Source organism: Pelecanus crispus, chromosome 5 (genome assembly GCF_030463565.1).
Source record: "Pelecanus crispus isolate bPelCri1 chromosome 5, bPelCri1.pri, whole genome shotgun sequence".
NCBI classification, from domain to species: domain Eukaryota; kingdom Metazoa; phylum Chordata; class Aves; order Pelecaniformes; family Pelecanidae; genus Pelecanus; species Pelecanus crispus.
Window position 1 is genome coordinate 31,582,537 of NC_134647.1, and position 13,663 is coordinate 31,596,199.

At 41.5% G+C, this 13,663-nt stretch overlaps 2 protein-coding genes across 4 annotated transcripts in view; both read right to left on the reverse strand.

Moving 5' to 3' along the window:
- Positions 1–2,468, reverse strand: part of LOC104032112 (caspase-8-like) — a 20,424-nt gene extending 17,956 nt beyond the window's left edge. The window contains exon 1 of the mRNA XM_075711551.1: positions 2,429–2,468. The gene's annotated coding sequence lies outside the window, so the exon portion shown is untranslated. The remainder of the gene's footprint in view (positions 1–2,428) is intronic.
- On the reverse strand, positions 932–13,231 carry LOC104026021 (caspase-10). Of its 3 annotated transcripts, XM_075711543.1 has the most exons (12): positions 13,146–13,231; positions 12,892–13,047; positions 12,180–12,382; positions 10,445–10,784; positions 10,208–10,307; positions 9,488–9,623; positions 8,603–8,691; positions 7,265–7,301; positions 5,994–6,082; positions 4,390–4,501; positions 3,121–3,625; positions 932–2,601 (listed from the first exon to the last, which is right to left on the reverse strand). In XM_075711543.1, exons 4-12 carry the CDS (start codon positions 10,756–10,758, stop codon positions 2,439–2,441), a joined length of 1,545 nt encoding a protein of 514 aa, XP_075567658.1. In that variant the 5' UTR covers positions 10,759–10,784; positions 12,180–12,382; positions 12,892–13,047; positions 13,146–13,231; the 3' UTR covers positions 932–2,438. The 3 variants fall into 3 exon arrangements, with proteins under 3 accessions (XP_075567658.1, XP_075567659.1, XP_009483191.1); XM_075711544.1 differs by lacking the exon at positions 12,892–13,047; XM_009484916.2 differs by lacking the exons at positions 12,180–12,382; positions 12,892–13,047.
- Positions 13,232–13,663: the final 432 nt, after the last annotated feature.

Here is a 13,663-nt window from a genome sequence, read left to right on the forward strand (position 1 = left end):
TTAATGAAGAATGAACTTCAATAAAACTGAGCAAAGTGCACCAGTGATGGAACCAGAACTGGCTTCAACATGCAACAATCCAACACTGCACACCATTTCTCCTGCCCCGAAAGACTGTATGACAGATGGAGCCGAAAGTCATGGACTAAATGAACTCAATGGACATTTTAGAGGGATGGCCCGCAGACTAAGGGAATGATATCTGCCTGTATATATCAAAAGACAGGAGAAGTGGTGGTGGGTAACTGGAATTTTTTGGAAAGGGTAGAGACGTGAGCAAGACATAGATGGTATAGAATAAGGGGTGGATACTGTCCTGGTTTTGGCTGGGATAGAGTTAATTTTCTTCCTAGTAGCTGGTGTAGTGCTGTGTTTTGGATTTCGTTTTAGAGAATAATGCTGGTAACACTCTTGTCATGTTTTAGTTGTTGCTAGGTAGTGCTTACACTAGTCAAGGACTTGTTCAGCTTCCCATGCTCTGCCAGGTACACAAGAAACTAGGAGGGGGCACAGCCAGGACAGCTGACCCAAACTGGCCAAAGGGATATTCCATATCATAAGATGTCATGCTCAGTATATAAACTGGAGGCCAGGGGGCTGCGATCGCTGCTCTGGAACTGGCTGGGTATCGGTCAGCAGGTGGTGAGCAATTGCACTGTGCATCACTTGTTCTGTATATTATTATTATTTTCCCTTCCTTTTCTGTCCTGTTAAACTGTCTTATCTCAACCCATGCATTTTACTTCTTTTTTCTTCCCGATTCTCTCCCCCATCCCACTGGGGAGGGGGAGAGTGAGCAAATGGCTGCATGGTATATAGCTGCCTGCCGGGCTAAACCACAGTCAAAACTGTTGTCCATGTTTACTCCGTACTGATACAAATCCAATCAAAAAATCCAATCTAAACATACAAAGCAAGATTGCACCAAGTCTGAACAGTAATTGCGAGACAGAAACTTCACGATTCTATTAAAATACATTATATATATATTCTACTAACAGACAAAACATTTTCTATCTGTGGCACAATCGTGACTTTAAGTGTGGCAGCCATACTAACTCAGAAGACTCAAAATGTGATGGGTCACACAACTGTCAATTCATCATGATAAAAAGTCACCATTATGTTTTGGCAAACTGGCTGCATTTTAACGCTCTGTATGATGCAGAACTCCCCTCCTAAAAATCCTGGATAGTGCAAGCTAAGAATTGTGTTCTACAGCACTAAACAGTACTCTTTCAAATCTTCATCCTAACTTATGGCTAGCAATCATATGTAACAATCAGGGTTCTGCTGAAATAAACTAAGTTTCACTTCAGCTCAAACCCTGAGGCAGTTAAAACCCCACTGACTCATGCAGCCCAACAAAGTGCAGGGGCCAGTCAGAAACAAGGATAAGCCTTACCCCAGTACATAATATTTATCTCACCAAGCTCTTAAAAAGAAGTACAAATTTAATGCAGTAACAAAGAAGGAGGAGACAGACATACATAGTAAATGCTCACAAAAAACCAACATGACATTATTTCTGTTAACTCACAAAATGCTGTTAGAAGCTTAATCAACAAGAAGCCTTGTTTCTCATATGGCTGCATTTTAGATCGTAAAACAAGAAATGATAATCAGAAAATTTAATGCTTAACAAAGTTAATCAATCTGATAAACCTATACAGATACACTGCTGAATGCCATTATTTCATAGTGTGCAAATCTTCTACCCTAACTTTTCTTCCCAGAAGTGATGGGGAAAGGGAAATGACAGTTCACAAGGTTTCACAGAGGGAATACTACACTGCGTTTTGGCTTTACTCAGTTTTGGAAAGATCTCATTGTACATGAGGTTTATGTTAGCTATTGGACGGTATCAGCATGCACTGTGGAACAAATTACTGATTTCAGTAGTTAACTGGTTCTCCATCAAGTTAAACGTAATTTAAATTTGAGATGGAAGAAATCCTTTTCCACTCACTACTTAAGCTTTCTCCTCTTCATTCCCTCCTTCGTCTTTCTCTATGAACATAGCTAGTGGATTTAAAGGCAGGATTTAGAATTGTTAGCATGCAAAATAAAACACGATGAGTCTGAACCAGACCATTAACAACCCTGGTTTAGATATGGAAGGCTACATGCAATGCTTATGCTGTCAGAAAAACACTTTTACATCTGCACTCTGTGCAAGTACGAAAACGTTTTACACAATAGAAGCATGCTTCTCCCAACCCTGATATATATAGATGATGTAAATAGCTGGCACATTGATTATTTTAGTTGTGCCTCCTCACAACAAAAAGTTTCACAGTTTGTTTGGTAAAAAATTTAAGAGGCCTTGCCTTGAAGCTAACGGTTCCTCAGGATTCTGGGTAACTGCCTTAAAACAGGTAGTGTGGTTAATTGCATTTAAATAACATGTGCTGATAAAAGGACGTACTTTAAAAGCCTCAATGTTGCTGTGAAGGAGGAGGGTCTCTAGGTATTGGGAATATAAATTTTCTTCTTAAGGTATATGCTGGTTGGGGCATCTGCTTCTTTGTCCCCAAGCGGTCAACACGTCTGCCCACATCTTCATTAACTTCTGTAAGAATGGACAAAATATCTTCACCCCTACAGCCAGAAGGAGAACAAAAAAAAAACCAAACAACTTATTAATGAGCAGATGGCACTCCATTTAATACCTCCCAGATCATCTAGAAGATACAGTATACAAAAAAGAAAACACATCCTTTTCTCCAAATTTCTCCTCTCTTGTTCTCATTTGAGTCATATTAAGAACAAAAGACCTTTTCTTACTCTGTCTTGCTCGATTCAACCAGTAAAGAAAAATAATGGAATAAAGTATTTTTACCTAAATCCACTCAAGAAACAGATGCCTCTGCCTTAAAGAATATAGATGGGAGCTTTTGAGTTTTTTTTACAATAAAATTCACATTCTCCAGATTATCTCTATGGGACTAGCAGTGTTAATGTAAATTTATCAGTGGCAAGCTAACAAATCATCAATTTAACTAATTCTGTCCACCTCAGAACATGGGTTAGTGTTCCTATGTGAATTTGCCGTTGGAGGAAAAAAAAAAGGGGAAGTTCCTCCCATTTTTTCACAGAAGAGCTAAGCAAAGTATTCACCTTGGTACCAACAACTGTAGCTTGCTGCACAGGGCCTGAATATACCAAGCACCCTGTTCAACATGCCGGAAAGAGACATATCCGTCAATTGTGGCCATGCCTAGGAGGAAATCAGCCTCTTCAGGAATACTTTCAGAAGGAGAAATCCTCTGTTGCATGGAAGACAAGTCAGGAATTCGTGCATCAGCTTCAACATAGACAGGACACTGTATCTCTTTACCCTGACATGCTTGGATAAAGAAGAGTTTGGGTTTTTCAGCCAGCTGTGGACATTGTTTGGCAGTGAAGTGGGACATGATCATGCGGATTGATACAAGTTCCTCATCTTTCCCATAGATCGCTCCTGACTCTCCATGAGACAGAATACAACATACAAAACAGTCCCTGTCTTTGTGATCTTGCACATGCTGCCAGGTTCGCATGAGATCTTTAATCTGCCAAGACGTCAGATCCATGTAAGTCCTCACATCCAGACCAAGCCATGTGAATACTCGCTCCAGTTCCCCTGTAATTGTAAGAAAGATAAAAGGAAAAATTCAGGCAGTAGAAAACCATTTTATGAAGTCACCATGCAAACTAATCTGAACCGGGGAAGACCTTACACCCTGACACTTCTGCAGGTTCATGCTTATACTAGTATCAACTAAAGGTTAACTGGAATAAAAAAAGACGGCATCAGCTTAAACACAAAGTTCCTAGATTTTTCCAGACAAGTTTAAGAAAACACAATGACCTTTTACAATGTATAATGACTCACACTAAGTGAGCTCACAAATGACACCTGAAAATATGAGGAATCCCCGCCGCCCAAGTTTCAGATTAGATCTTTCAAACCCTTACCTCACATTATTTTCCAGTTGCAGTGTTGACTATTAGAGTTTCATACACAAGAGATAAATAGAATGAACAGAATAAAATAAGTAGTATGCACAGAGTTGCCTGATTATGGAATTTTGCATTATATTATGTAGAATGATGGTTTAGTTTAGTTTTAGTTCTTTATTATAGCTATAGGTAAAGGCTAAGTAAAAAGAGATTCTTAAAATGATTCAAGAATGATCCAACTGCATCAGACTCAGTGGCTACTCATCCTTTAACCACTCCTCCCCTAGGATACACAAATGACATAATTTAACACATATCAAACATTTTGCTCTTTAAAAGTATTAACTAACTAAAATACAAACAATAAAATATAGAGCAATGCTAGGCATTCATATGGGGAAACAGAGAGACTAATCCTCCAAGAATATCACTTCAGTAACTTACCAGCATCTTTGCAAGAACCCTTCCTCTCTGGAAGAGACCTATCGAAGTTAACATTATTAATAACAAGACAAAATCCTCTGTGTGGTCCATCCATTTTGTAGCTTGTCATCTTCTGTAGAAAGGAGAGGAAAAAAGGCTTACAGCCTCAATTAATTTATTCAACTTGTATTTCCTTAACATGTCTCAAAATTGGCATCCAAAAATTAGAGGCACCTAAGACTGTGGGTTACTTTTGAAAAGCTGGAACTCGGTGCCTCCTTGTGTGAAAAGACATGGGTGAAGCCTCAAGCACACCCTGTCACCATACTATCAAACTGTAGAGCAAAGGTTTAGCAGCTGGGTTGGTCATCTGTATGCAAAAAGGAGGATTCAGCATCCAAACTCTGCAATCTGAATTGGTGATGGGGACAGAAGTCCCCAACTGTTTCCAATGTCATGACAAGATTTTAACTTCAGATGGCAGAGGGTTCACAGTGAAACTATAGGATATTAGACATTTGAACTGTTTTTTTTTCAGAGTAGTGATGAATACCTGGAGCAGGTGGTTCACACTGATTCACTGGAAAAGGATGAAAGTCGAACAGACATCTCAGAAGTGCATAAGCCTGCCACACTATGTTTTGCTAAGACTTAAAAGCTACCTCCCACTCTTAAGAAACAATGTTTTAAAATCTGAAGTCACCAAAACTTCAAGTACCATCTCTTCAAGTCAACCTCGGGTTGAAATCAAAACCTCCCACCACTCCAGCTCCTTTCTGCTCACGAGAGAGAGCAATAAACACCTGCTTTTGTGCATTTTCGTAGAACAAAATGAAGGTAGCACTCCAAGCTCCTTCAGCAGCAGCAAGAATTACTTTTGCTACAGCAGTCCGAACATCAAGTGATGAAAAGGTATGTTATGGCACAGACCTTCAAGAACTTAAATAGCTATAAAGAAATGCAGCAACTTGCTCCCTCAATATCCGTGCTCACCAGAAGGAAAAAGCCAGAAGGAGAATTCAGTGGTTGCACTGCTGTTAAAGAGTGCACATGAGGCTTCTAAGAAGGGATCTCACAAAAGGGATCTTTTCTCCTGTACCAAGACCTCTTGTTTATTGATGAAGACTGTTACATGTCTGCAATAGCTTACTAAAAACTCTTACGTTCTTTTATCCTTCTCACAAGGTCTTTGCATGCTACTCCTTATCGCTTTTAATTTCAAGATGCCCCGAAGCTTCTTCTAAGCCAGATCCAGAAAGAGAGAACTGTGAAGCTATGTTTGTCTCCGTTATCCTGCACATTCTGCTGCCATCTCTAAAACACACAACTTAAGAAAATGCTAAATGTTTTGCCTGCATCAGGAAGATAAGCAGATGCACTGCTGTGTGGATAACATCAAAGGTATTATGCCTGTTTTGCCTCCACCACACCTTTCAATATTGGTAAGTTTCTGGCCTCTAAGGTTAAAATATTCTCTGAAACGTTCCAGTTGATCAGACAACTCAAAAAACTTCATGGGACACACAGACATCTCACATGTCCTTGCATGAAAAATGTCATTACAGGGATGAAGACCTCATACACCCAGGTATTCAAAAAGAAGGATATAAGAGATTGTCTCAAACCTTGGATTCATTGTCTACATTGCTGAATTCTCCAGGCAGCTCCAGGTTCATTTCAGAGAAGCCATGTGTAAGACTAGCTGCTTTGTTATCTAGGAAAAAAAACCAGCATAGATATTTATGAAGAGAAATACGATATTGGTGCATGTAGCAAAAAGGAGCTTAGCACAATACAGCACTTTTTGTATTTGAAATACTGTTTCATTGAAAGGAGTAATTCCTCTGTATGAGATAGCATTGTCATGTTCAAATGATCTATTCTGAACATGTCTCCAGTTATTTTTATTATATATTTTTGTGACAAAGGCAAGGTTTCTATTTGTATTGGTATTGTGGAACAAAGATACCCAGGGTACAAGGATAGATTCTACCCAAGACATTAAAACGAGTTTTTCATTTGGAAATCAGCTTAGAAATAAACTGTATTGTAAGAAGGAGCTGCAATGTTACTGCTGAAGCTCCCATTACAGATTTTTTTTGTTGTTCTTCCTGAATCACCGATAATAACTTTCAGACAGACTTTCAGAGCAAGGCTGCACTGACAGAGCTTGAAAGTGGAAAAGAGCTGACAGATGTTGTACTGCTATACTTTGCAACTGGTCAATTTGATGTGGAGTCACAAAGACGGATGCAAACTACCCACTGTTATTTGTACAGAATCCTTTCAGAGATCTGATCCAAAATGTAACTTTATTTATTGCTGCTTTATTTACTTCTCCTTCTGAATGCCCTAAAACACTTGTTTCCTTTTATACAAATCATACACTATTTAGTGCATGCATTCACAACATCCGTCTCTACTATGCAACACTCCCAGGCTCTTCAAAATAATGATCTATACAGCAAAAGAAGTCAGAGGTAAAATCCTGCACCCAAAAAACTAACATCTCAGTTTTATGAACAGTCACAGTGTCCCATTCTCTTGTCCTCCCAGGGATATTTAAACAGAAAACTTGGTTTTTGTTTTCAGGAAAGAAATCATCTTTTTTGCTTCTAATCAGACCAGCCCTTATTTCACTTCCCAGAAAGTACATTAGTTTCTAGCAAATGACTGACAAAGTACATGGGATTTGCCAATTTCCTCTTGCCTCTTTCATATAAGAGCAGAAATCCTTCAAACCTATTTGTGCAGAAAGCAAAAGACTCTTCCAAGACGACAGCTAGGCAAGTCTGTTACATTAAACCAAATGCTAGAAAATTCCCAGAGAAAGTAAAGGAATGCAACGTTAAACATAAAGGTAATAAAACCCAGACGTATTTTCAGAATTTCTTACCATTGATATTGGAACCGAGAGATTTGATCGAGGTCTCCTATTTTTTGAGTGGGGGGAATACCATGTTAAAAATCATTATAGGTTTTCATAGTGAGTTTAGCAAAATAGGCTTAACACAAAGCTCTTTAAGTAGTGAGTAGGAAAAATACTGAAATCCTAAGAGCAGCAAAGCATTTAATAATGAAATTACAAAAAAACCTCCCCACTTACAGAAAATCTCACAGAGCTGGAAACAAATATATTTTCTCTTAAGGATAAAGGGAACCAGCAAAGAATTTTCTTTCCCTTCCAAATGATCCTCTCACTATAGGGGTAGGCAGTCAATATAAACAAAATAAAGGTCCCAACATAGTCCCATATCAATTCTCTTGCGTAGTCAATTATTTGAGTACAAATTGCTGTAACTAGTGATTCTGGTCCTGCCTAAGAGACATCTTCTAGCAGTAAGTGTCAATGGTTTATTATACAGCATGGAAAAAGTGTATAACCTCTCATCATTTTAAAGAAAAAATCAAACGTGATCATCAGGATTACAGAAACGGTCTCAGTCTTTTTTAAAATTATTTTAAATCTATGTTTTCTTAATAAAACTACATTCATTTTCTTGCCATGCCAAGTGTCATACATGAAGGCTTCCCCAAATCCTCTGCACATGCAGAGCAAATATAGCTCAAAGCAGCAGTAATACAAACCCTTCTCACATTAAATAGCTCATTTTCCTCAGCTCTTGTCTACTAGAACTTCACTTCTGGGAAGTATCCTTAGAAAGATCACTGGTTTTCCTCATTCGGAACTGGGCTAAAACTCCCTCCTTTCCTCTCTTCTTCCCCAAAAAGATCAGTTATAGCCCTGGTAAGTTTCCCAATCTGATTCATCATACAGCTGCAGGAGGGGTTTAACTGATCAAGGACTGGTATATTGAGAAAATGGGACCACTTCCTTTAGCAGCAGCAGCAGCAGTTTGAACTGATCATCAAAATATGGTGTTAGCCTTCGGAGACCATTTAGTGTTGATCAGCTAAAACTTTAAAAATCAGTACCGACTGACCCATTCTCTAGAAGGCACCTGTCTAGCTTTTTCTCTCACTCACCCCTCTTCTTAACATTAACTTTTTCCCCAGTTGCACATGACCAATAGTGGTATTTTTGACTTCCACTATTTGATACTATATGCAGCTGTATTTCTTGCACACTGAACAAATATGCTTGTTCCCTTCCTAAACCAAGAGCATTTAGCAAAAAATCTCACAGCCAGTACGGTTTCAAAATAAAGGCAAGAAAAAACCCCAACCCCCCAAACCACTAAAACCCAAGTTGGCAGTAGGTACTCCCATGTACCTGTGGGGAAGTGAATACTTTGATGTCTCTAGTGTGAGACAGTGAAGATTCCTTGACTGGCAGAGTGTTCTCCTGCTGAGGCAGAGACACTAAGAGCAGAAAGAGACAAAATGAGAGAAGCCAAGTGCCTTTTAGTTAAACCAGTATGAATCTGCACATTAGGCGAATGCAGATCTATACTTACTGAAAGATATATTAAAATAGGAAGCAACTTTGAAACACACTCAAAAAGCATGGGGGAATGGAACTTATGAAACACTGAGTGCCCTTGCACCTACTGGGGAGACGTAGCTTTGTACTTCCCAGAATTTGTTTCCTGGTGCTTAAATAAATGGAAATAGAACTTTTTCCCCAGTATGCTTATAGTCACGCCACAGGATGTTAAATGAAGGAATATTACAAACTGCAGTATAACCCCTGATAACATGAATCACACATTTAATAATAAAGCCTACCATGTATCAGACACACATGCACACAGAGTTTGCCTCGCCAGCTTATTAACAGGCAACTGCCTTGTTGTAGTGTACATTCATGCATCACAAAGTGCCTTTTACAGGACAATCATAATCATCTCAATACTATTCATGGGGAAATGGAGAAGTGTGACGCAACTATAAATAGATTTTCAGTTTCCCAGCCTGTTCTGTATGTGCTGGACTGCTCTATGTGGCTCCAGATATTCCAGCCCATGCCTACTGGAATTCAGCTAGGAAGTAATGCAAGCTAGAGACTCTTATGCCAAATTTGTGTGTGAAGATGAGCGATCCCACTCTAGCTCCTGTTCCAGCAATGCACACATAGGACCTTGAGGTTCAGTTGCCCAGCCCCTTCTAGAGCTTCTGGCATTTTAGCAAACCTGCTCCCTGACTCTGAATTCCTCACCTTTTGCCCTTTTGTAGCAGTTTACTGTTTCCAGGAGATCAGGTGAAACTCTCATACAGACTTCCTCCAGTACCTGTACATTGTCTTCAGTTAAAAGGCCCCGTTTTTCCAATAAAATCAGCAATTCCAGAGCGGACTGACAGCCGAAAGGAGAGAGTAAAATACAGTTATTGTTCCTTAGAACTCAAAACCTGCCTCAGCCCTGTCTGCCTCAATCAATCACATTATTATCTGCTTTGCTTCCTACCAACAAGGTCCAAACAGTCAATTTTACATCACTGTGGGAGGTGGAAATGTTGCTCCATGGGAAGCTACTGGTTGCGTTATTGTTTGGTATGGTCTTGTTTAAATAGATTCACCCAAACCATACTAATGACTCTTGGCTTCGAGAAGGCTTTACTGCTGTGAAATGGTATCAATGACATACGGACATGAATCTCCTTCGCACACGGCTCAAGCAGGGCAAAGATTTGATTTGTCACCCTTTTATGATGTACTGCAAGACTGTGGACTGCCAGCGATTGACCTTGGCACAAAGCACCAAATTCCACATTTACCTGTCAACAGCTTCCTCCTTGCTAACCCTACAAATACTGACCAGCCTAGTTGCAGATTATGCCCTATACTGCAAAATAGTTTTCTCTTCACACTTTTGCTCCTATTTCCCCCCCAGCTTCTTCCCTGCCCGCCATATACACATTTGGCTCTCTCCTCACATACAAGAGTTACGTGTCGCTTTGGAAGACAGTCTTGCAGGAGGAATACGATATCCTTCAACATCTCATTAGTAATGTTCTCTGACAATTCATACAGCATCTGCCTGTAACAGAGATCCAGTGAGATAAAAGCAGAAGAGAAGACGGTGTAGAAACTAAAAGCAATCTGAGAATTTAAAAATGGAAACAGTATGGCACAGATGGCAGTAATGGAGAGAACAGAATCCCACTGCAAACTTACCTGTATGGAGACACTCTTCCCTTCTCATGCAGACATTCTTGCACTTTCTCCTTGGTATAACCAAGTTGCTTGAGCAAGGAGTGACATTTAATTCTGTACAAAAGTTCAGCTAGTAGGAAAGTATCTTCCTCATTCAGATAGTCTTCAGCCATGAGAAGCTGAAAGATGTCCACGGCTGACGTCACACTTTCTAGTTTTTTGAAGGGGAGCAAGTCAGTACAGAGAAACTTTAAAGCTGCTACATCTTCAGCCACCAGATTTTCATCAATGAACAGAAGATGCTGACGGAACTTCAAGCTGACATCATCCTCCATGTTGCTGGTACCAACAGTCTCTCTGCCTGAAAGAGAAAGCAAACGCTAATAACACTTGAATCTTCAATACAACAATCCTTGTAATAAGATTTCATCCAACAGCTGTTTGGAAGCCCTGAATTCTCTTCAGAAGAGGAGTCTCCTTGTAAATAAATTTGAAACTTAATTCCTTCTCCAAACACAAGACTACAACAAAGACCAGATTTGGCAGAAGCTCTGAACAACCCAGTCTAAATTTGAATTTAGGCCTGCTCTGAGCAGAAAACTGGGCTAGATGACCTCAGGACATCCCTAAGTTCTTCTATTTCTTTCAGACATCTTCCACATTCAGATCTTTGCTTCTCTCCATTGTAGATGGGAAGAGTCCCTGTAGTAACTTACTACAACTCTCAGTGGAGAGAGCACAGTGGTTCACACATATTCCTTGATCTGCAGTCTGAGGGCTCATTCTTCTCTGGCTGTAGCAGGGAGGTGTTCCTCTGTTACAAGCCTGACACCCAAGCCGAAGCTGTGGAATATCCATCCACTCCCAGTTGTATCTTGCTACCAGACTGTGCTTCACATTTGACACAGGAAAACCCTAAAGCCTCCCTTATAAGTAAATGTCAACTAAAATGTAATAGCGCTCAGCGCTAGTCTAAATAGGCTCTGCACAAGCAACTCAATCTTCCTGAAGTTTCATACAGACTAATCACCCTTCCACTACACCAACTTCTACCACTGCCTAGGCAGTTCTTTTCTGCCTGTGGAAGGTTATATAGGTAAAAAGGTGCTTCAGTGCCTTCTGCCCAAATGGGCAGGTAGGTCTTTAATCTTTTGCTTACAGCAGCTGGAAGCAGCAAAGCTTTCTAGGGAGCACAAGAAAAAGGGAGGACAGCTCAGCAGATAAATTACAGAGGCTATCATAGCACGTGAGGGCACAGAGAAGAGACTGTTGCATTTTTGTGTTCAGAGGCAGATAGAAAATAGAATCATAGAATCGTTTAGGTTGGAAAAGACCTTTAAGATCATCAAATCCAACCATTAACCTAACACTACCAAGTCCACCACTAAACCAGTTAAGGGCAGAGTAACAATTAATTTCATGTTTCCTGGCTTGGCGGCTGGATTATTTTTTAATGAAAGTAAAACTAGAATAGAATCATTAAGGTTGGAGGGACCTCTAAGATCATCAGTCCAGCTGTCAACCCAACACCACCATGCCTACTAAACCATGTCCCAAAGCGCCATGTCTACACGTTTTTTCAACACCTCCAGGGATGGCGACTCCACCACCTCTCTGGGCAGCCTGTTCCAGTGCCTGACCACTCTTTCAGTAAAGAAATTTCTCCTAATACCCAGTCTAAACCTCCCCGATGCAATTTGAGGCCATTTCCTCTCGTCCTATCAGTAGTTACTTGGGAGAAGAGACCAACACCCACCTCTCTACAACCTCCTTTCAGGTCGCTGTAGAGAGCGGTAAGGTCTCCCCTCAGCCTCTTCTTCTCCAGACTGAACAATCCCAGTTCCCTCAGCCGCTCCTCATAAGACTTGTCCCCAAGTCCAGATGCCCAGTTAGGAAACGAGGTTTGACAGAACCCAGGAATCCTGAATTGTGTCCTGTTCCTAAATCACAAGTCAAAGCCTGGCAAAAAAAAAAAAAAAAAAAGGTCAGACTGCTTTTTCCAGTGTTCAAACTTACTCTCCCATAGCTTAATAATTGTTCTTCACATTCCTTCACTCCTCATATGAAATCCCATGTGTTGTGACACCCTTTTCACTTAAACTGCTATCAAAAAGGTTCAGATCTCAACCTGTTGTCTACCCGCAGAAATTGTATCACTTCACAGTAAATCACTTTAAATTCATTTAGCTAAAAAGTACTTTAAAACCCTATCTAGACGCTTTAATCAACTAAATTTAGCAGAATAACTTAGGTTACACTGATTCCTGCGTAAACTAACAAGTGTATATAATCCAGTTTCAAACTGAATTATGACAACTCAGGATTCAGAACCAATGATTTGAACTGAATGAGTTAAAAATAATCGCTTTAGGAGAAGAGGGGCAAGTTGTATGTACGCCAGGTCGACAGAGTCATTTCATCAGCAAATCAAACTGAAGCAAGGTCCAGCACAAAATTCCTTCATCTACCTTTAAAACAGTTTTCAAGTCTGTGTCGCTGCCATTCTTGGAAAGCTTTTTTCACTCCAAACATGTGCTGCTTGAGTTTGGAATACCCTCAAGACCTCTCAACGCGTGCTGCACCTACTAGCAGCCCGTATCGTTTCCGCCGCAGCCCGGAGGCAACTGCACAATACCGGAAGGAAGAAGCGGGATTTAGGCTCCGGACGCGGGAGCTGAAGCGTTCCAGCGTTCCCTCTCCAGTTCAGTCCCCCCTTTCTTACCTCTTAGATGAATTCCGCCACCGCTCCCTCTCCCGGCAGCTACTCTGGGTGCGGCGCTCAGCGCTTCCCGGTTTATTTCCCGGCCAGCCGCGGGCCGGCGGTGCGTGCCTAAGTGCTGAGTCACGACCCCGGGCCTCCCTGCGCGGGGGGGGAGGCCGCGGAGCCCTGCGCCCGGCCGCAGCTAGGAACGAAGGAAGCGGCATCTCCAGGAGCGGGGGCGGAAAGCGGGACACGGTCGGTCGGGGAAAGGAGTTGGGGGCACGTCCGCGGGGCGCGACACCGCTGCCGAGGGGCGGGCTCCCACGCAGCGCGGCGGCCCCCGCGGGCATCGGCCGGGAAGAGGCCGCGCGGGGCCGCCCTTCCTCTACGGCCGAGCCCGGGCCGCGGCCCTCCCGGCGCTCGGCCTCGGGCCTGGTGAGCCTCCTGCCCGCCCCCCCGGCCCAGGAACTTCGCTAGTCCGTCAGAAAAGAACAACCGACCACGCTTGCAGGACGAAATACAAAAAGTGACCGGTAATT